Source organism: Octodon degus, unplaced genomic scaffold (genome assembly GCF_000260255.1).
Source record: "Octodon degus isolate 3935 unplaced genomic scaffold, OctDeg1.0 scaffold00038, whole genome shotgun sequence".
In the NCBI taxonomy this organism is placed as follows: domain Eukaryota; kingdom Metazoa; phylum Chordata; class Mammalia; order Rodentia; family Octodontidae; genus Octodon; species Octodon degus.
Window position 1 is genome coordinate 6,656,715 of NW_004524614.1, and position 23,469 is coordinate 6,680,183.

General features: G+C 45.4%; 1 protein-coding gene across 3 annotated transcripts in view; it reads right to left on the reverse strand.

Moving 5' to 3' along the window:
• Positions 1 to 23,469, reverse strand: part of Slc7a1 (solute carrier family 7 member 1) — a 77,541-nt gene that overhangs the window by 20,155 nt on the left and 33,917 nt on the right. Inside the window, exons 1-4 of one of the 3 annotated variants that reach the window (XM_023715087.1) lie at positions 19,733 to 19,794; positions 19,479 to 19,574; positions 4,956 to 5,339; positions 1,129 to 1,287 (exon numbers count right to left, since the gene is read on the reverse strand). In XM_023715087.1, the coding sequence (XP_023570855.1) occupies positions 1,129 to 1,287; positions 4,956 to 5,325 (529 nt within the window). In that variant the 5' untranslated portion in view covers positions 5,326 to 5,339; positions 19,479 to 19,574; positions 19,733 to 19,794. Of the gene's footprint in view, positions 1 to 1,128; positions 1,288 to 4,955; positions 5,340 to 19,478; positions 19,575 to 19,732; positions 19,795 to 23,469 lie in introns of those variants that run through there. The other 2 variants (XM_023715086.1, XM_004631056.3) reach the window with 2 other exon arrangements.

The window sequence follows — 23,469 nt, forward strand, 5'->3', positions numbered from 1 at the left end:
CCTTTTATACATTTTAAAATAAAAATTGCTGTACATGCTAGATTGAATTCTGAAATACAGATGTTAGGAAAGAATTGAGTAATTAATCTTAGGATGAAGATGTCATCGGGCTGCAATATAACTTTTCTTTAGTGTCCCTCCCTCTCATGTTTATGAAAATGAGAATGTCAGTACAGTAGAGCAAAATGATTTTCTGATACATATTTCTGCCAGCCTAGCCTACAGATACTGCCAAGACTGGCCTGTGCAAAATTATTTCAATTACACAGTGTGGACGGTAAGGCATGTTGTTCTTAAAACTTGTCCAAGATTTACTAACCTCAGATGAAAATTCGTCCGCCTTTCAGTCTCATATACATATAGGACATGTTCCAAGAAGAAAAACTCCTATCCTAGTGGCTGAGACACAGGCAAATGTGACGAACAAGAAGCTGGCACTGGCTGCATCAAATGCTATTTGAGTTGAAAAAGTCTGTAACTTATTTACTAAAAGGGTGTTTGGTAGTTGTTGAGTACACAGCCACTCTTAATGCCCCTAGACCTCCAGGCACACATTAATGTTCCAGCTGGACCTCATCCTTCCACATTTCCTGGCTGACAAATGAGCACTTTTCTTTCCAAATGGTCATCCGCTGCATCAGAAGGGTTTTTATTCCCGAGTCATTTGTGCAAAGAACCTTCAGTGCCAACAGAATTTCATTCCACAGACAGTTATACTCAACACTTGAGATTCCTTTTAATTAAATGGCACAGAACTCAGCCAATCCTGCGTGAATCTATAAGTGATTAGGAATAGGGATGTCTGTGTGAATTAGAAAAACAAACAAAAAATCAGGGGCCCTAAAGACAAGGAAAAAATAAAGAGGTCTTAAGTCTTAGGAGTGTGGCTCAGTAGCAGCGCACTTGCCTTCTATGCACAAGGCCCCGGATTATGGCTGCAACAGAAACAAGTAGAGAAAGAGATAGAGACAGACAGAGACAGAGACAGAGACAGAGACAGAGACAGAGACAGAGACAGAGACAGAGACAGACAGACAGACAGACAGACAGACAGAAACCTAATAGGAGCCTGTCACGGAACATTTACCCCTGCTCCAAACCAGTCTCTTTATCAAGGTGTGGCTGTACCTGTTAAGATGAGAATTATGACCACAGCAAATATGTCAGGGTTTTCCGCCAGCACGCCGGGGGCATTCAGGGCCATGTGTTTTCGTGAGAACTCCCCAATGGGTTTGCCGATCAGCTCATCAAAGGTCGCACTCCAGGCTCTCGCTACACTTGAAGTACCTGCCACAAAACACACAGTTGTCATTCAAACAGTTAACAGTGCCCATCACCAAGCTTGACAGTTATGGTATGCATGACAGTTCACAGATGGCATGAAGTCCCCAGTGCTCTAAGCCAGAGGGAGCATCAGCTAGTGTTTGGAGTGAAGTACAAAGCAAAGATTCATAAGAGCTGCAAGCAAGTACATTTTATCTTAACCCGATACGTGTGTATATCACATGTTTCAGCTATGAACGAGTACTATGATTCACAGATGTTCTACGTAGGCTTTTTCAACTCAAGATGATATAAAACAACATGTAACTAAACTTGAATTCAGAATTTGGATCTCTTCTGGGACTGGTCCCATTGGTAAAACCCTATCTCAATGCTAGGCAGAGACAGCTATCACAGCTCTGGGTCAGCTCCAGAACCAGACAGGTTTGCAAGCTGGCTATGCTGCCGACCAGGCCAGGGTGGTTAGGTGTAGCACTGAGTTTCCAAATCACAGTAGTCTCAGTAGTAGTTTTTCAAGGTGTACCCCACTGTAAGCTGAGAGGCAGCTGTCTGTGTATTAGAAACTCAGGAAGGAGATGATAGATAAGATAAGATGGAGAGATAGATAGATAGATAGATAGATAGATAGATAGATAGATAGATAGATAGATAGGAAAAAAGTTTACAAAACAAGTTTACCTTTCCACTAAGGCACTCTGATGGCATTTATTTAATTCTATCTGGTTTTTTTTTTTTTGTTTTGAATTTTACATATTTGGTACAGTCTCACTACACAGCCTGAACTCATACTAATTCTCTTGTTTCAGCCTCCCCAGCATTGGGATTATAGGCAGGCACCACCACGCCCAGTCTTGGTGGGGTAGCATGTCCGGGGTGGGGCCAGTACAGCACTGGGGATCCTTGTGTTTGCCTAGGCAGGGGCTTACACCACTAAGCTATCTCCATGGCCCAATTTTAGCTATTTGATTTCATTAAAAAAATAATAAATACTGGTGACAACACCAGAACTGACTCATGCAAACCCCAAAGCACGGTCAGCAGGCTGGAGAAACTCATCTTAGGAAAAACTTTTGCAAAACTCCACAGCAACAGCACTGATGCTGGAGTCCTGCACTACAGAATTCCTCTCTTAAGGAGATCTGCAAGGAGGCTGACTCCCATCTCTGGGACAAAGACACTACTCAGACCAGAACAGGCATTGACTACTCGCCACTCTGGGCTTAAGCCTGGGTTCACATCATCTGACCCAGAGGCCAGCATCCCAACAGCTCAGGACCTCATGACCATCATTAAAGTAGTCCCATCTCCACAAACTGGCAGCTCCCAGCCACAAGGAATGCAAGCAGAGGCTATACCCAAATGGCCCGTATGTTCGTGTTCGTGTTCGTGTTCGTGTTCTCTCTCTCTCTCTCTCTCTCTCTCTCTCTCTCTCTCTCTCTCTCTCAAATTTGCAGAGAGCCTCTGCTTTTCTAGTGGTTTGTCAGGAAATGTCACTAAAATTCTATTATCTGCATCCAGCATTTTCCTTTCTTTTCAAAGGGCCTTCCTGGCCCCTATGGTCTGAATTATCCACAGAATTTTTGCAAAGTGATCTAAAAAGAGATCCAATTTCATTATTGTTTTCATGCTAAGTCTTTTTCCAAAACTCAAACATTTAACCATTTTCTGTCCTGAGCAGCAATCTATTAGGAATTCTGTCCACGAAGGTCACACCTTAAGGAAGATACATGGTCTCACTATCTCCCAAGTACCCCTAGGCAACCTCAACTCACTGTACTAGGGCTCCCAAACCTGACCCTGCTGCATGCCAGGGACTGCCTGGTCTTTCTTCCTAGCTGATCCCCTTCTCATTTCTGAATCATAGCTTTAAAAAATTTGCTGGAAAATTTATTCTTCACAGTAGCTAAGGCTAAGTTTCCATGAAACGTGAATGAGTTCCTATACAGGCAAATGGCATCTGGCAAAGATTCTTTATGTGTTGGGTCTAGAAGAGCAAACATTTCCTGCTCAGTGTTTTGTTTTACGCCCAGGTAAATCCTCTGGAAACATAACAGTCCATTTAGAACAGCTACATTCCTACTGAGGGGCCTCAGTGTGTAAGGCCTTTTGTGGTTATAATGTTATAATGTTGTGGTTTTGATGTTACACAGAAAAATGTCAAAAATGTTGTTTTAGAACAACAAAGAGGAAGCTCCATCAGCTCTCAGCAGAGACTAGAGCTGAGAAAAAAGAACATGCCCCACAGAGTCTGCGCACAAGCGCTGCTTCTGCCAGGTGAGGCACAGGCCGTGGCTCCTACTCAAGAGCAGAGGCCCCAAGAACCTCAAGGGTCCCTGCGTGAAGATCCCATAACCACATGGGGTGTGGGAAGTACCCAGCATCACGCACAGGGGCCCCCAAGGGAACGGACATAGAAGCAAGCAGGAGCCACGAGGCTTCACCTAGCACACCTCACAAGTTTTGGGGCAACAGTAAAGAAAGTCTGCTAAGAACCAGACAGAATGTCACCTGTATTTCTGCCCCCGTGGAGTAGTCATTCACATGCTTTGCCAGTTCTTCTCTTCAGGTGCTTCTTCCTTTTACCTTGCTATGGCAAACTTCAGTTTCAGTCACAAAAGAAGAAGCACAAAGACATCCGGCGCACCAAGTCTTCACGGCACCATGTCTTGGCACTCAAACCTACCGTTTTTGTTTCCACATTAATAGCTAATAAACACTGTATGAAATTCATGTGAGGGACCTTTTGTTTAATAAACGCACAAGAGAGTGCACATTTTTACTTACCAAACTGAAAAAACTATTACTTTTGGTTCTCTGTTGGAAGGCTCCTTTAATACTAATGTCCAGCTTTGTGAGGAAAGGGACCCATGCCGGGATGAAGAGAGCACTGACAAAACCCTTGAAAATATGTACTTTGCTTTTTAGACAGTTTTTAAGGGAAAAAAATTATGGCCATGTCTAAAGACAAAGTAATTAACTGTAATTTATAACAACATCAACATATCTGGAACCAGTCTCAACATCCCACGAGGCCATTCAGCAAGTTTATATAAATTTGTTTACTATAAATTCTCAAAAATATGAAGTCTTACTCTAGACAGTAACCTTTTTTTTTTTTTTTTTTTTTTCTCGGAACTGGGGCTTGAACTCAGGCGCTTGAGCTTGCCAGGGAAGCACTTATTCCACTGAGTCATCTCCCCAGCCCTGACAGTAAACTCTTACTCCCCTAATCCCTAACATCCAGCAAAATGCCCAGCACAGAGCAATCACTCAATAAATACTGTATTTATTGCAAGAAAGAAAAAATGAATGAAGAATATTCTCTGGGTTGTCAGGTTGGCTATTTCTTTTTTCTCTGTGCTTTTTATTGTATTGCCTAAATTTTTATCTGTAGGTGATATATCTAATAATCAGAAAAAAATACTACATGAATGAGTTACTTTCTAATTACACAGAAGCATCTGACTAACTCCGCCTCTCAGTTATAGAAAGACACTCCTCACAGGCATGGGTTGTTCCCCCTTCAGCCATTGCCACAGCAATAGTGACAGTCAGCATAGAACCTTTCATAAAAGTCAGGATGTATGGCAGTCAAGCTAAGAGTCTGTCCAGGCAGCAGGGACACCTCCAGGAGGGGATGAAGGGCACAAGTGCGGCTGGCTGGGACCTACCTATGATGTAGGAGAGGATCAGGTTCCAGCCGGTGATGAAGGCCCAGAGCTCACCCACAGTCACATAGCTGTACAGGTAGGCTGATCCAGTCTTGGGGACACGCGCACCAAACTCGCCATAGCACAGGCCAGCCAGCACCGAGGCCAGCGCGGCAATCAGAAAGGAGATGACAATGGCAGGGCCAGCGTCCTCGCGGGCCACAGCTCCAGCCAGGACGTAGACGCCAGCACCCAGGGTGCTGCCCACCCCGAGGGCCACAAGGTCGAAGGTATTTAAGCAGCGGGACAGCCGGCTCTCTTCCCTGCTGCAGTCCACCACCTTGCGTCGCAGCATCTGGTGACCAAGGCTACACAGGACTTTACACCCCATCGTGCTGGTCGAGTCTGTCAAGAAAAAATGAAAAGAAAAGAATTAAGGTATTCCGTCTCTGCCATGTGTCTCCGCCACTGGCCTCCTCATGTGTGCAACTGGAACACAACGAGTAGGTTCTCTATCTTAGTGTTCTCCCATCAGTGGGGATGGGCAGATAGTTCAGTGGCACAGTACCTGTCCAGCAAGTGTGAGGTCATGAGTTCAATTACTGGTACCAAAAAAGACTTTACCATCAGGCACTAGAACCTAAGTCTTGTCTAATGCAAACAGAAACAATCCCACATACCCAGCTGCCTTTACTCTGAGGTCTCTGATCTTCTGATTTTTTTCAGTTCTCAATGGAGAGCCTTCTAAGGGCCAAAGTTATGTAGAATAGGAAAGACCAATTAATGACATGTTTCTGCCCTTAGTATCATATAACTTACTGTACTGCAATGTAAGGCAACCCAAACTGTACCAATTAAAATTTAGAAGCCATGAAAACAATGACAGTATCTTCTATATCTTTCTGGGACACTGTGAAGGCAAGAACCATATTGTTCCCACTTTCAGAGCTGGGCCCAGAACAGAATAATGTGGAACTGTTCCAAATGCGAGCTCATTATAAATGTCAGTATTCCAGGAAGCCCTCTGTCCTGTGCCCAAGTGTTGGTGCAGTGTGCTGTGTGACATGCTCCTGATTACTCAGAAAAGATGGCACATGCTCACCACACACTGGCTCACATCATCCATTGTCACATGGAACATGCCCCATGAGGACCTGAGGATGGATACAAGGCACACTGTGGGACTGTGATGCCTGGGCAGCTTTCAAGTACTCTCCTATGTGCCCACCTGCCCCAGGTGACACCACCCCAGTCCTGAGAAACATGGTCTCATTCAGGAGATCCAGGTCAGCCGCAACAATACAAAGTCATGCTGACAATATGATGGGGCAATGCTATAGTTCAGATCTAGATCTTCCCAGGAACCCCCTGGGTTCATAGGTGAGGCTTTTGGAAGGTGACTAGATTGTCAGGGCTTACTGTTGACTTGCTCTTAGGAGGTGGGATCTGGTCAAGGTCCACCCTGGAAGAGCTTATCTCCCTCTCTGGTTTCATGCTTTCCTCCCGGCTTTTTGGTCTGCTAGACGCCTGCCCCATGTCATCCTGCCTTGGAGCCAGCATATAAACCTCTACGAACTATGAGCCAAAAACAAATCTCTCCTCTTTTAAAATGTGGATATTGGGTGTTGTGTCTCAGCAACAAGAACAGTAGCTAGGACAGATGTGAAGAGCATCGACTTGTGTGACCCTTCGCATCCTCCAGACCGGAATCCCAGTCTAATCCTAGGAAATGGCCAGATAAACCCCAGCCTCGTGACATTCTACACAGAACCTACAGAGACTTCCCAAAAATGCCAAGGCCCACAAAAACAAAGAAAACGTAAAGCTGTCAGCATCAAGAAGACCTCAAAGAAGTGTGATGACCTAGTGCAATACAGTGCCCTGCCTGGGCTCCTAGAATGGAAAAAGGAGCCACAGGAGAAACTGAGGAAATCGGAGTACGGTATGCATGTCAGCTAGCAACATATCAGTACTGCTTCATCAGTTTTAAGACGCATTAATAACAGGAAACTAGGTGCAGGATACATGGGAATTCTCTGTACTACCCTCACCTTTTTTATGCAGATTTAAAAACAATTATCAAACAGTTTATTAAGAAACAACCACCACCTGGCATCCGAAGAGATAAGCTATCATCACACCCTTTGGCTACAATGGTACAAAACAACAAAAGTCACTGATTTTTCATCTTTATCATCCAATGATATCTTAAGTGACTGATTAACATTTTCAATGGAAAGTACAGGTCTGGAAAAGCCCATGCCCCTCTGACCACCTAAGACACTTCACCACCTGCCCACGCCTTGGTACCCAGCAGGGCCTTTGGGTCAGGTGCCCCTGCACTGGTCACATGCCTGGCCCCAGGTCACATAGGAACTGGGGGTGGTTCATCCTGTACTTTATCTAACAGCCTCAGAGAAAAGAAAAATCTCAAGACTTATAAAATTTTAACCTATGCTGAGGGATCCCTTTGTTATACACATGAGGAAAAGTAACTCAAGAGAGCCAAGTATCAGGGAAGGTCACAAAACTCTGAGGGCATAGGCTGCTAACTGCTCCTCTAGGGCGCTGCAGGTGGAAAGGAAATGACATCCTGGGATGGCAAGGCGGGAAGGAAATGAGGGATGAGTGTCTGTTTATAGAATATTAGGGGGATGGGAAAAATAATAGCTAGCCAAAGTCTGAGGACACGCATGAAGGAACCAGGTGAGGGATCAATGGATTCTGAAAGAGCCTTTTTACTACAATGCAATGGACTGCTTCTCAAAGTACCCATGCCAGCAGCAGACTCAGAGGTGTTCCAGCCAGGTCGGCATCAACAGCTGGGGAGAAACAGCGTTCCTAGACAGTCAGGACACGCTCTGAGTGGCACAAGCAGGGAGCCCTGAGGTCACTGCCGGGCAACATGGCCTGCAGCAGGTTCCACAAAGCCCCAGCACTCCCTGAGTGAGTCCAGAGAGTGGACTCCCTGCTAATTTCTTCTGGAACTGCCTTTCTTTCATTTGTTACAGAATTTAACAATTTGTCTGAGTCAAATTATAAATCGAAGTAAAAAGATTAATGAATAGTTGCCTGGGTAAGTTTTTGACAGAGAAGAGGCAACATGATGGCCAGTTCTTAGTGGAAAAGATGGTTTCCAGGAATGTTCAAAGACTGCAACAGAAATGGAGGGCAGCTCGGGGGAAGTGCACTTGCCTACTACACGCAAGGCCAAGGGTTTAACAGTTGAGCTATTGTTAATTTGGCTGTAACTATGACTGCAGGATGGACTAGGGTGTGGGTGAGGGTCCTACCTGCTCCCTCCTCTCCCAGATGACATTTTTGGTTAGTAATGAGATTCTTTCCTCTAAACAGTAAATGCCATGTGCAAGGCAAAGACACCTCTCTCAACAGCATTTGCTTTCCCGGGTTTCAGTAAGTAACTGATGAGCCCAGGAGCAAGGAGTCGCCCTGCAGTACCCCTCCTTTCTGGAAAGCATGCTGTTGGCCCAGGCAGAATCAAAGCCACAAGGTTGACCAAACCTGGATTCTCAGTGAGGGACCCATGGAGCCCAGACTTGCTACACATAGGGATTTCTGAGTGCCACTGGAACAGAATGTGAATGCAGTGACACCAAATCAGGACAAAGTGACCCACACAGACACACGGACAGGGTCTACATGCACGCAGGCACCGGTGGCATTCCTAGCATGCAAAGCTCCTGCAGGCCAAAAAGGCCTCTCAAAGAACTGGCCTGCTTGTGTTGGGGAGACTTCAGGACCACCTTCAAAATGGAGGAGGCAGCTTATTAAATCTGATATACTTGGATACAGACATTGGCTTTCAGACAAAATGTCAAAAAGGCATTTTTTTTTGGTGAGACAACCATGGCCATGTGGATGCAGTTACTTCCTTCTGCACAGGGAGACACTGGCTTGCTGTCTTTAGCACCAGCCCTTGGCACCTGGAAATGCTTTGTGCATCACTGCAAGGGTGCACAGCAGGAACCCTGGCAGCAGATGCGCTTCACTTCGGCTATTTTTTTTTTTTTCTTTCTGCATTTAGGACAGGGTCTACAGGGTTTCACTACATGGATCGGACTCAGTGATTCTCCTGTTTCCAGCCTCCCAAGCACTGGGATTACAGGTGCATGCCACCATGCCTAGTCTCACTTCAGCTATTTTTTTAAAGTGTTGCTTGCTATACAGAGAGAGGATGAATTCAAGTCCCCCAGAAGGCACTAGAGCAAAAACAGAGATGTGGAGCTGATAATGGAACAAACATAAATGTGTCAAGTCAGGTGTTCCCGTCTAGTTCCCACAGTAGAAGAAAATGGTATCAAGCATACCTGGGGGTTACTTAGAGGAGTAGCCACTGTTTCTCCATACAATGAATTTAAAAACCTGTTCTGCACACGGCACTGTCAACAGTTTGTGCATGTTGTGCCACCTTGTGTCACTCTGTAACTACAACGGTGGCCGCTCAACCACGAGTGAACCAGAAGACAGCTCTCCTGCACAGAATGAGTCTAAACCGTGGAGTCCCAGCAAAGGCAGCTGGGGACAGAACCCCTGCAAAGTGCATTCCTATGAACTTCCGTTCACACCAGAAGCCACCAGGGGACTTCGGGAACATGATCTGGAAATAAGGTTACCCTGTCTTGTGGGAGGGGTGACTCGTACAATGGCCGAAACTTATTTAAGGTTTTGACAAGAATCTCGCAGCACCAAGAGTCTCAGATCCATCTCATTCCTTGGCCATTTATTATTAAAGGACACTTGCCCTAGGTGGTATCCTCTTAGAAGACCAAAGAAAACTTATCCCTTTCCCACAGAAATTCTAACTCCAAATTTTACTCTAGCAGTGACTATATAAAAAGAGCAGTAAAATAACCCAATGGGTCAGATCTTCAGAGATGAAGACCTTTCTGGTTTTAAAAATTCCTGATAAAGGAGGGTAGCTATGAGTTGTATGACTTTTCCAGTCTCAAATTTAAGCATTAATTCCATCCTTGAAAAAGTCCAAGGGCTGGCCAAATAGCTCAGTGGATTAAGCACCTGCAAGCAGGTGTAGGGGCCAGGGGTTCAATTCCCAGGCCTGCCGTGTTGGTCCTACCCCAGGAGCACAGAGACTGTAATTGAGACTGGGCGTGGCGGCACACGCCTGTAATCCCAGTTCTTGGGAGGCTGTAAACAGGCGGGTCACTAGGAGTCTGATCTAGTAGTGATACCCTAAACACCCTGTAGACCCTTCCCTAAAATCCCCCCCCCCCAAAAAAAAGACAGAAAGAAAAAGTCCATTTTACTGGCTTGAGTGAGGAAAGAAGCAGGAAGTATACTGTCATACAACATTCTATTTTTATGTATTTGATACAGGGTCTCACTATACAGCTTGAACTTGTAGTGATCGTTCTGTTTTCAGCTTCCCCAGTGCTGGGATTACAGGCATGCGCTACCACACCCTGTCTCAGTGGCTGGCTCAGTATGCCCAGGGGTGGAGCCAGCACAGCATGTGGTGCTGAGGATCTGGGATCGAACCCAGTCCCTGTGCTTGCCTAAGCAGGCACTTAGTCTCCTGAGCTATCTAACTAGCCCTAACATTTTATTTTTTATTTTATTTTTGCAGTACCAGCGGATCAAACTTGGGACATTGTGCTGGCCAGGTAGGCGCTTATGCCTGCTAAGCTATCTCTCCCGGCCCTATACCACGTTCTTAAATGCTATCCAAGAAAATACCCTTCACACTGAAATCTCTCCTAGGACTTCAGAATGGCCTAAACCCCAAACAACTGACTAGTACCAGTTAGGAACGCTCTAAAGCAAAATTCATCATTCCAATGGGGAACAGGAGACAGACTGGTATACATTTGTACCTGGCTAAAGAAACAATGTCTCTTCTGTAGGGTGATGGCACAATGTCACCAGAGTCACTTCAGGATCCCTAAAGTACAGTCAGCCAACCACATAGCGGGTGTTCAGGCACTGTCCCCAAACCCCCTGGCAGGTTCTAAAGGGAAGGTACAGCAGTTCCAACAAGAAGAGACACTGCACTGTTAGCATGGTGAACTGCTACCAGGGGTGGAATAAGGAGTCCAAAAACCATTCTTGGAAGCTGGCCCTTGTAAGGGAGGAGAGGGAGGCTTAGTGACAAAGGAAAAAGCTGTGTTGAAGGAAGTGATCTCAAAGCAGGATCCACTTCCCCCCAGATGTTAGGAGGTCCAGGTGCAAGAATTTGAATTTAAAAAAAAAAAATCAGGGTGCAGATGGACTGGCAAAACCCCAAGGCTGGGACCATGGACTGCAGAATAGATAGGCATGCTGTCACAAGAGGTCTCAGGAAGGAGCCAACAAGGTCACTTGATCAACAGAAACAGACAGGGAAGAAAGGTGAGTGCCACAGTCAGTGCCTAAAACTATCAAAGGACAGATAAGAAATGATTTAACAGGCATTCACTTAAGCTTGCTGCTACATTTATATGTTTACAAGCCATTGTACTCTTGAGCCACAGTTCTAAGAGAATAAAAGAAAGCTCAAGTACTAGGAACCCCTGGCAGTTTGGAGAAGGGGCTATTTGATCAGCCAAAGAGCATCTACTCAAAAAGATCCTGATGCAGGGGTGACAGAGACCACAAGCACAGCCTCAGCTCTCAGTCGGTCAGAAGCCACTAGTGAGCAGGGAACATTATGGCTCCAAGGTGACTGTGAACAGTCTCAGCACCCAACAAGGCACTTGGCAGAAGCCCAAATAACACTCAGGGTGAAAGCTGACCAATGATAGAAGTAAGCTAGACCTTTAACGTGTGAACTGGCTGGATGGTTGCTGGCCAACTGTTTCCAACAGCCGTAATGTCTCAGGAACACATCAAGGAGCCTCTGACCACATCCAGGAGAAAGCGTATGGATGACCGCATCTGGGAGAATGCATACACAGGGCATCTGTGGGTACAAGGTGTTGAAATGCTAGCTGAGACTGTCTTTGGATTGCAGGTACCTTTAAAAATTTTTTTTTTCTGTCCTCTTCTTTTTACCTATATTTGCCATGTTGTTTACAATGAGATGTTACTTTTAAAATCAGAAAATAGTAAAAATGAAGACCAGCTGACATCTTGGGGCACCAGCCAAAAGATGGGTCTTTAACAATTTGTTTTATTTCATCTTCACACCACCTCATCAGGCAGGCAACGCTTTGTGTTCTAGAGATGAAGAGACCAGGGCTTACCTTTCTATCTTGGCTGCATGCGGGGAGGTTCATAAAAGAGCAATGCTGAACCTTACCACAGATCAGACACTTTCTGAAAACCTCTCGCAGGTGTACACGGCCAGGAAAAGCTGCAGCTCAGACCAAAGCTGCCTGCCTCCAAAGCCCTGAACTGCCCTCTGATTAGGATCGAGGAGGGTGGCACGGGTGGATGGGACAGACAGCACACTGGTAGGGGTGGGAGTTTTACCCATGCCTTGGCAGGATCTAGGCCTCTCAGACCTACTGACCCAACACAGTGAACTCAACTCGCTTTTCCAGGGCAAGGGCTTTGTTCAATCAGCCTGCCTTTGCCCCTCGCCCATAGGCACCCTATAGTACATAGGAGAACAGGACGTGTGCAGTGCCCATAAAGGGCACGCAGCAATTACCAGCTGAGTTATCTTCATTCAAGAAACTAACAAAATACTGACTGTTTTAGGGAGACATCACCACTATGATCAGCAACTTAGGAGAGGCTCTACCAGAGGACAGTCTATTAGCTCAACACCTGATGGCACGATTGGCCAAGGGATACCTTTCTATAAATAAATATAAAAGTAGAAAGATGCTAGTGAGATTAAAATCGAACCCAGCAACACAGCTTCAGTGCTAAGGCCTCCCTGACAGCACTTCTTAACAGATAACTTCCGCTGTGGGCTGAGCTCTCTCTTCACACACCTCACCCCATCTGACTGTCTCTCCCGCTCCATTCGAGTAGTGAACAAACCAACACCCCACCTACCCACAGTTCTAGTAAGACCCAAATTCACAGTCTCAAGTCACAGTGTGTCAGGGTACTTAGGAAGGGCACATGAGACAACATATGCACAGACATTTGCTCTTCTTCAAATGGGAAGAACCATCATGACCAACCCTATTTGAGCCTATTAAGTCCTACTTTATTTTCTTTTAGATTTGTTATAACCAGGTGCACTCCTAGAGGATCACTTGGGCCTGGCAGTTCAAGATCAGTCTGGGTAGCACAGCGAGCCTGTCTCTTAAAATGTAATTATGAAAATAAACTGAACTCAATTATAATTAGTGGGTCAGCCATCTGTCTCATCCCTGTCAGCTCTGGGTCTTGTCACTGGGGTCTCTATTCACCTGGGCATTACCACAGATACTATTAAGTTTTTCTACCAAACTACACACAAGCCTTTACAATGTTTTCTACCCACATTAGAAAATGACACAAAAATAAGAAGACAGAGGAAGAACAATCAAGTGCATCTTCACAAACACAGGGTAAAACCTGAGATGCTTCCTCTGTTTAAGCCAACAGCATGTGAATAAAGATTATTTATGTCGCTTGGGGGTGCTTGCCACAGGCACTCGGGAGTTGCCTGGCCTTGTGTGCACAGAGGTGAGTAATGTTCATGTTCTCAGGAGTGTAGAGCTCCTCCGACATGTGTCCCTCACCCCATCTCAAGAGACTACCTAGGAGATGCTGGTTACTAGAAGTTCCTAGCATGTGGTCTACCATATTGGTGTCTGGTTTGAACATTTCCAAAATTAAAAGCAAAATGAAAATAGTCCACTTAGTTGGCCCAGAAAGGCATGAGGAAACTCTACCATCTACATGAAGTACCCCACCCCACACTCCCCACTCATAGGACAGCTAGGAAATGCTATAAGCCACATATTAATTTGAGTTAAATATTAAATAATGTCTTGTATAGGCTCAAGTTAATCATATGAAATTATCAGCATTGAACCATCTTTTATTGCACCTAGAAAAAGAGCCGGGAGCCATGAATCTGTCATCAGCAGGCCCAGCATCAGGTCTCCTTAGCTATGCTATGCCTCTAGACATTCCTCAGAGCCTCCGCCTGAATGAAGAGGAGCTCAACTGAAAAGCCAACCATCTCCTGCACAAGTCTGTACTGGAGATGCCAGCGTGAGCTCCACAGAATACATTTCTTGAAAAAGGAAGGCTCATAGGCTAATCAAAAGCTGGTGGCTGGAGAAGAAGTAAGGATAAAGGCAGAGGAATAAGGAGAAAGACTCACAGAGACACACAGACAGACAATCTTTAAATAGGGTGGGTGGAATGGCCCCTTAAGAGAGTACTGCATGACTAATTTCACCCTCGCTTAGAGGTAAAAACTTAACTAAGGGTATCAACAAAATAATAACTTCAGATTATTAATCTGGTCATCTTGAGAAAGATACAAGAAAGAAAACTGGGTTCACTGACTCCCAATTGCTTGAGGCTTAGGCTCTCTTCACTGACCATAAGATCAGATCCATGTTTGCCTTTGAGCAAGATAGTTTAATCTGACAAATAAAGCACTCTGGCATAAGCAAATCCCTTAGCCTGTCATTTTTACCTGCTATTTGTTCCCAATCCTGTTTTCTCTTCAAAGAGCTCCAGGGTACATTATATTACCTCTCTCTCTCTCTCTCTCTCTCTCACACACACACACACACACACACACGCACGCACACACAGGTTACCATGGGAATTATCTCCTCAGTATATACTGTACACAAGTAACCCCCAAGCAGGAAATACCATGTTTTATGGTTAAGTCTTTTTGCCCTATTTACAACCGTACTTCACAGGCAGCCAAAATCTCAGACTCTCACTGCAGAAGGAAAACATTTATAACCTGGAAGAAACGTCACAGCCTGCTGGCACAAGCCACCACCTTGCCTGTCTAACCTGTAACAACTTCCTGCTTTGTTCCCCCAGCCAGGAGGTTTCCTCTTCGTGCAATATATGTAAAGCAGAAGGCAGACACAGAATAGCCTTAAAATCAGAGAAAAACGTGATTTAATTGGCTTAAAATTCCTTCAAAGAACCAAGAGGTAAATGTTTAATTACCCAAAAGACTCTAAATATAAGAATGCATGACTGGTTGAGGGAAGACCAGAAGGTACCAGAGGACCAGGCTGTAGAGATGTCCAGGGGGCCAGGACGCCAGATGAATCCAACATAGCTCCTATCACCAAGAGAACATGGGTGGTGCGAAGTGTGAAGAACTCTTTCAGGACCTCGTGGCCATGTTTTATCAGAAATCACAACTGTGCCATCTGCTTTGATTTAGCAGAAGGCTCTGTGCAGCACCATAACCACAGATATCACCCCAGGACCCAACCAAGCCTGACTCCACAGCCTTTCTGTACATATGTTCAGCTCCCTGCTGCAGACCTTTAATGTGTGAATTGAAATCACCCCTTTTTGGCTACTGTGTAATGATGGTTAGACTCCAATCTAAAGATCAGGAGAGTGTAGACTGTTTTCTAAGGCACTCTGCTTGGTCTTTGCTTGTTTTGATGGTGCTGTGAATCAAACCCAGGGCCTCACGCACGCACACCACGCACACACTCCACCACTAACGCTACACCCCTAGCATAAATCCTTTTTGTTTTTTGAGGTACTGGGAACTGAACCCAGGGCCTCACCCATGCTAGGCAAGGGCTCTCCCACTGTGCTATATTCCCAGCCTTTTATTTTCTAAATTTTATTTAGAGATAGGGTCATTCTAAATTACCCAGGTGGCCTCAAACTTGTGATGCTTCTGAGTAGCTGAATTACAGACATACACCACTACATCTGGTTTCCTTTACTGAATTCTTAAAGGTTGAAAACAGATATATGAATTTATGCCTTACATAAAACCTCCTGGAGTTCCCACTGTCACAGAAAAACCTACTGTGAGGATATCTTACCTGCTGTAAACTCATCAAAGAGCAAGTCTTTTAAGATTCTGAACTATATTTTGCTACACAATGTGACAAAACCACAGCTGGATCCTAAGGCAGCTGGCAAGCAGCAATGTACTCCACCCTTCTCCTCAAGTATAACTGAGTGTCTGGAGACAGCCTCTGTGACAGTTGGTGTCTCAATGTTCCCCGATGCCTCATGCAGTCATAGGGGCAGCTTTTTTTGGAGGTGGTTGAATCCAGAGTGTGTGGTGGATTCATCGTGCAATGCTGGTAGTAAGGGTGTCTGAATTAAGGGTGAGCAATGGCTGGATCAGTCCACTGACTGGATTGGCACCGCCCTAATCTCAGCAGTCTAAATAAGATAAAGGGGCACAAAGAGGCTTGTTTCCTCCTCTCTGCTCTTGCTGCTTTTGCTGTCTTCCGCTGCCATGAACTGTTGCCTTCTGCCACGCTGTCTTAGAGTCTGCCTATTATGGACTGAAACCTCTGCAAACTACAAGCTCAAGAAAGCATTCCCTCTTTCACTGTGGGTGTTGGTATTTTGTCTCAGCAACAAGAAAAACAACTAAGACAGGCTCTCACCATCCGATGGCTCAGGGACATCTATGCTGGGTAGGGGATGAAAAGAGCTGTGACCCTTAGGAAATTTAAAATCAGGGCCATTGTAGAAAAATGGATCAAATAACTTTTCACAAAAACAGGTCTTACATGACATTCACTTGTCCATCTGTCCTCTTAAGAGACCAGAAATGGTAATCTGCATTGGACAGCCACTGAAGTGGCCTCAGAACCCTATCTCCAGTGAGCCCAGTATGCATGGGGCCTACAGCTTGCCTTGGACCCAGAGACCATGACAAAGGTCAGGACCCGGCTTTCACTGGCAGGTTGACTTATACAAGGCTCTATGCACTGGCAGTTGCTCCTTCCCGGCCTGAGGAGGCAAGCGGCCAAGTTGCGGAAGCCCCTGTGAGACAGGCTGCAGGGTTCCTCTGGGAGCTAGGGTGGCCTCCAGGTCAGTCTGGTCAGCCTCAATCTTACGCCTCAAGGAAGCAGGTTTGGCCAATCCCGTGGGGAGGCCTGGAGGCAGGTTCTACCCTACTCAAGCCTCCACATCAACACTAAGCCCTGCTCACCACCCTGTACCATGGACTCCAAAACAGAATCTGGCCAAGCTGTGCTGACTCCTGACCCACAGAACTGTGAGACAGGAGATGCTTTAAGGCACAGCAGGTCACTGATGGTCCACAAACTCATATGCAGTAATAGTGAGTTTTAATTTAGTCTCTTGTTAAATAATCATGGAGGGAAAAAAAGACCTAAATTTTCCTTAAGGGTTTTTCCTTCAAAGGTAGATCAATCCTTACTTTGCCTGAGTTATCTTTTCTTGGTTAAGGCTACAGGACTCAAAAGTAATTTCTGCCATCTGGGAAAATGGCAGACATCAAAGGACTGTTGTCCTTTAAGGGAAATGAAAAAAACAAACAAAAAACTGTGTCTCTACCCTGGGCCACTGTACTAGAGCTCACAGGAGCCACAGAAAATGAGCCACATGTTGTCCATGTCTTCACAGTGCTTGGAGTCTGGGAAGGGAGAAGAAAGCAAATAACAACTGGTGACCACCAAGCTGCACAACTTGCATTTCCTGCGCACAAGCTACATGCTCGTCCTCCTTCTAGGTACTAAGGAAGCAGCAGGGACAGGACAGAGAAGCCCCCTGCTCTCGTGGCAGGAGGAGACAGAATACGAAGAAAGAGAATACAAACAAGCATGGCCAGCACTGGGAGGCCTTGTCCTGAAGATGCACAAGCTATCTTACCATCTGCCACTGGCTCTGTACCTTTTCTCCCAAGAAAGGATGAAGCTCATGGTAGTGAAGTGCCCTGATGACCAGGCCAGGAATACCCCGTTCAGACACCAACTGGGAACTGCCCGAGGACCTCCCAAGGGCTGCACCCATACCCTGGGCACAACACTGCCCCATGTGGGAAACAGAAGACCCTGACTCAGGCTCTTCCTTCAGATTTCAACGCTCAGCCCTAGTGTCAGGTAATGAGGAGAATGTTCTCAGTCTTTGAAGACAGCAGAAGCCCATCTGAGTGGCACAGGAGAAGAAGCATCAAATGAACTCACTCTGATTTAAGCAATTTTACTGAGGAAGTGCCTGAATTGACAAGGAAAAGAAAGGCCTCCCTGGCCCAGCACCCAATAGCTCTGGCCATCTTCCCGCAGGCCGTCCTCCCACCTCCCCTCTGGCAAGGAGCTAATTTTACCTGCTGTCTTCTGGAAAGCACACCAGGATGTTCTGCACCTCTGTCTCCGACATTTACCAAGTTGTAGCAGCCTCAGGAACAAGATGCTTATATACAGCCTAATCCTCCCTGGGAACCTGAAGCTCACAGGGGAGGGGATCCCTCCTTCCTTCTTAATTCTCACCTCAAGGCAGCCTGCTCAGAGTTGTACATGAGTAGCAGAAGTCACTGGCTGTATCCCCCACAAAGTTCTTCTGATCAAGGACTCGGAGTGGGCTACTGATTATGATTACTTGTGCATTTTTAGTAATGTTGCTATGAACTCAGAATTAAAGACACTAATGGCCACCAATGACTATCAGAATGGGAGAGAGAAGCATGGCCAGGTGGGATGGATTCATCACACACACACACACACACACACACACACACACACACACACACACACTTACTCACTTAATGCCCCCACCTGCCTAATGCTCTTGAGGTAAAAAAAGAACTACCCTTATGCTTCATGATGAATAAAACAGTGACAATAATGGTGATATCTCTCAGTAATCCTTTTTAGTTTAGCAAAAAATAAATACAGCAGTAGTTTAGAAAGTACTTTTACGGTGAAAAAACATAGTTTCCATATCTTTTGCCAAGCTCTACCATAAAAATCAGGTAAAAATCAGAGGTACTTCTGGGTGGGGAGGGGATTTACAGTCTCCCTGGCCAAGCTTGACCTCAGAACCTCAGGCTCCACAAGCTGAAACATCAGGACCTAAAGAGACTGCTTCAGCCCCCAAACTCAAGGATAAGCCACCGTGAAAGGATAAGCCTTTCACGTGAAAGGGTGAAAGTCAAAGAGTCCAGGGAGAAGAACAACACTGTGTATCCCTGCCACGGTGTCTCACGGAAGAGCCGGAGACTCAGAGCAGAATGGCATGGCACTGCCCAGGGATGAGGGCAGAGGGCTTCAGGCTGCCCCTGGCCTCACAGTTCACCCTGGTGAGCAGGTCTCTGGGAGAAAGCCCTGCCAGACGGTTCCCAGATATTAGACATTGAGTTCTGTCAGAAGGAAATGGAGGAATGTAAGACACACTGAAGGGAAAGGCAGCCCTGTTTTTTGTTGAGCCCTTGAGAATTTTGGGGTTAAGGAGTCTGAAAAAGGACTGCCATTGAACATTTTAAAAAGAAGTCAGACCTGCGGGTGTGGCCCAACTTGTGAGCCCTGGGCCTAGAATGCCTAAGGCCTAGGATTCCATCCCTAGCACTGAAAGGAAAAGACAGGAAATGACAGGACAGGACAGGAAAGAGGATGGGGGGAAATGAAGTAAGGCTACTCTTGGAAGTTAATTTAAGATTAAAATGAGTAACATATTTTAGCAACTGCTGGGCTACTGACAGGCAGGTTATACCTGGACTAGGATGGGAGGACTCAACTTCTCACGGAAGATCTCTTGGGCCTGGGAGTCAAGATGTCTTGGGAGGGCTCCAACAGGGGCTTCAGGCTCCTGGAAGGCAAAGAAGAATTGTTAGGTGCATTTTGATTTAGTCACAGAACTTCCAAGGGTGGACTCACAGTGGAAGGAATAATTCAGCTCATGTCACAACAGGCAGGATAGCCCAACTATAAAGCCAAGGGAAGATGGGGGAAGTGACAGGGTCCTACCATTCTCACCAGGCATGAGGCATGAGCAGAGCCACAGGGGCCATCAGGGAGGGGATGGAAAACCTGACCAGTTGATCTCTCAACCAGAGATTCCACTCTTTCACCTCAGTGGAGGGAGTCTCCTGTTTCTAAGAGGCTGACAGGAAAATGTTATAGGCCACTTCCACAAATCTAAGGGACAGAGGTAGAAAGAGCAATGCCTCTCCTGATACTACCATTGAGAAGCAAGGTCAGCAGGGGCAGAAAACCTTGGGAGGGTTTCATCAGTCAAATAGCACAGCTGGTCACATGGTGATAGGAGTGCCCTAGAGGTATCAGCTGACCTCAATACCAACAGTCTGATGACTGAAAACAGAACCTGGTTCCTGGAGGGTGACCTGAAGCCCCAGAAGGATAGGGATGGAAAGGGGCCAGGAAAGTGACCAGTGGAATTTGATATGGGAACATGCTAGAAAGGCTCTACCACATGCATGGCCCTGAAAGCACCTTGTTCTCAGAACATTAGCAAGTACACTTGCAGGCTCCTGCACTCATCCAGCAATAGGGGAAAGATCTGATTAAGCTCTCTGAGTATGATCTGCACCTAGTGGGAACCCAGAGAGGATCCTCATTACACCAAAAACACACAGAATGATGCTAATCAGCAACTTGAGTTATACTTCCACAGAAGCCAACCAGAATTCCAAAGCCGTTCCCTCTCAACCAACACTTATTGCACTTTTTCCTCTATTGGTATTTCATCCCTCTCCACTTTCTATTTTGAAAAATGCCCCAACTACAGCAAAGTTGAGTGAAATTCTTCATCTATATTTATCAATATTTAACCTTTTGCCCTAATTCCCTTTCATTAAATACCCATTTTCTACACAAACCACGTGATCAGTGTTACTGTTATTGACTGACATATGACCTCTCAAGTATTACAGTAATGCCTACAAACTGTTATCAGCCTGCATAACAGTGGCTGATGCCACTATCACACCAAAGCAGCTGAGCATTCGTTCATTCAGTGGCATGTAAAGATGGCCCACGATAGCAGTCCCTACAAGGCAATCCCGTGCTACTTCTTGATGTTCTGTTTCATGCAGTGAGAGCACTGGGGGAAACAAAGGCTAATAAGGTCAGGCTCACGGTCCATCAGAGAGACAGACCTCCAGCTGCCCAGCTGAGGTGCAGATACCAACACAGGAATCCACTTGTCAGCCTTGGCCTTGGTAGATTAGAAAGTATCAGGAGACCAGGACAGCTTCTGCAATGCGGTGACATTCACAGGACAAGTTTACCAAACAGGGAAGGTAGGGAAGAAATGTTCCAGAGAGTGGGAACTGACATCACTGTAACGATGTAGCGCCCCTAAAGATGTTCACGTCTTGTGCGTAATACGCCAGGCTCTAGAACCTCAGAAGGAATGAGGTGCTTGGCAGCTGGCCTGGAGGGAGGGGCATTTTCCTGGAGGTGCAGTGCCATCACAGGGGTCCTGAAGGAGGGGAGAGGGAGAAGAAGAGCCAGTGTCAGGGAAGTGACCCAAGAAAGACACAGCCTAAAGAAGTCCAGAAGCCCGGGAGTACAGATTGCCCGTGGAGTAGGGAAGGACCGAAAAAAGTGGGGACCAGAAGTCTGCAGAGGACCTGTACCAGACCTGCCTCGCAGGAAAAAAAAAAAAAAAGCACCCAAGGAGCTACCACTTCTCAAGCACTGTTTTCCCGGTTTCTGAACAACCCACCCCTTTATGTGTTCTACTTTCTAAAGAGTCTGCAGACATTCCCTCCTATCCTCAGCTCCAGTGAATAGATATGAGAAGAAACTGCCTATCAGAAAAATAGCATATCCACCTAAAAGGGTCATGCAGATGCAGGATCCAGGCCAAGGTCTCATTCCTCTCAAGAAGAGAACCAAGGAAGGGAGCAGCCTACGCTTGCTCACGAAGATCCTTCACCACCACCACTGGGATGGGAATTTCCCTGTCTATTAGCTCACAAATTCCTCACAATAAAGATCACACACCCGGGCTTGGGGAGGGAAAACTGAGAGGCATGTTGGGGATTTGTCTTTCAGGCAAATAACTCTGGAATAAAAAGAGCAGAATCCTAGATATGTGTTGCCAAAGATACAAAGTGAGCTTATAAGAAAAATACACACCAAAATTGTGGAAAAGTTATAACTGTTCCAAAGAGATCTGAACAACTTTAAAAATGAGTTTTTCTGATGACACTAGGGGCTAAATTAACAAGAGTGACATTGAAAGAAAATACATGCTGAAATATGCCAACATTTGGAAGATCTATGTAATTTAATGAAAGAATAATTCAGTAAAAAGAACTGCATGGGTAAAAGATTGATTCAAAGTACAAAAAATACCCACATGTGTAAACATTGAACTGATTCCATACAGGAACCAACTACTGCCTTTGAATTTTGGTGTAGTGTCAAAAAAAGAATGTCCACAATTATCTAAAAAGGCTACACACAAAAAAGTAGTATGTGGCTACTGAATTATCTCTCCACTTCTACACATACACCTGGAAGGCCATTTTCTTTACATTCTTCAGCCAAACAACACCTCAAAACTGACTGACTGCAGATATACCTAACTAAACATTAGGCAAACAAAGCTTAACATTAATGAGATTTATAAATAATAAAATGATGCCAAGCTTTCTCATTAGACTTTGTCTTGGAAAATTACTTTTCATAAAAATATTATTTGTATTAACATAATATGGGTTTTTGTCATTTTAGGAGGACTAATTCGCAGTTATTTCAAATTGTTCTAAATTTTAATTTTGGAGATGTAAATACCAAAAGACATTAGCCGTATATTAATGAAAGCCCCTTGGAGTCCTTCGTAGTCTTTAAGAGACACAAAGGGGGTTCTGAGAATAAACAGTTTGAAAGGTTACCCAGTAAAATAGTTGCAGCCAAGCTCAGTGCACCCTGGACATCAGGAAGGACGCCCCCCTGTCTCACTGCTGATCATGACTTTAAGAACCTGCCAGGGGCAGGGGAGATGGCTCAGTGGAATAAGCACTTCCCTGGCAAGTGCAAGGGCCTGAGTTCAATCCCCAGTTCTGGAAAAAACAAACAAAAAAGACCCTGCCATTAGGGGTTCTTGCTCTAGTCATATTTTCCTGTCATGGTATAGCAGCAGTTAATGCAAACTTAAGGAAAGGTAATGCTCTGCCTTAATCCAGTATGAGCTTAGCAGGATTAACGGAACCGGAACACATAGTGAATAAATGTATTTGGACTGCTTTCCTATAACCTAAGAATGTTCCAGCTGGTTCATTCTAATTTTCCAGACTTAAAAAAATTCCTATTTTAAAAGTAGAATAACAAAAATGCAACACCCCAGACCCAAAAAGTTGAATTTCACTTATTTTATAGATACAGCAAGCTGCATTTCAAAACCCACCATTATGGGCTTCCGGGAGCAAAGGGGACTCTGAATGTGACTAAGACGGTGATACCACGTGGCTGTGTTATCTTCACTATGAGCATCTGACACATGCGTGGAAAATACATAAACTATCCAAAAACATATTCCAGCAAACATATTCCATGGGTGACGTATAAGTCAAAGGAAGTCAGACCTTCCATTAAATACATTGGTGGGGCCAAAAAAAAAAAAAAAAGTATTTTGATTTATGAAGCCTGGTGCCCAACTTCCTGGTGACTTACGCCAGCTGCCTGCCTGTGAATGGGTTCTGACACTACTCTTCACCCCACAAATACATCCT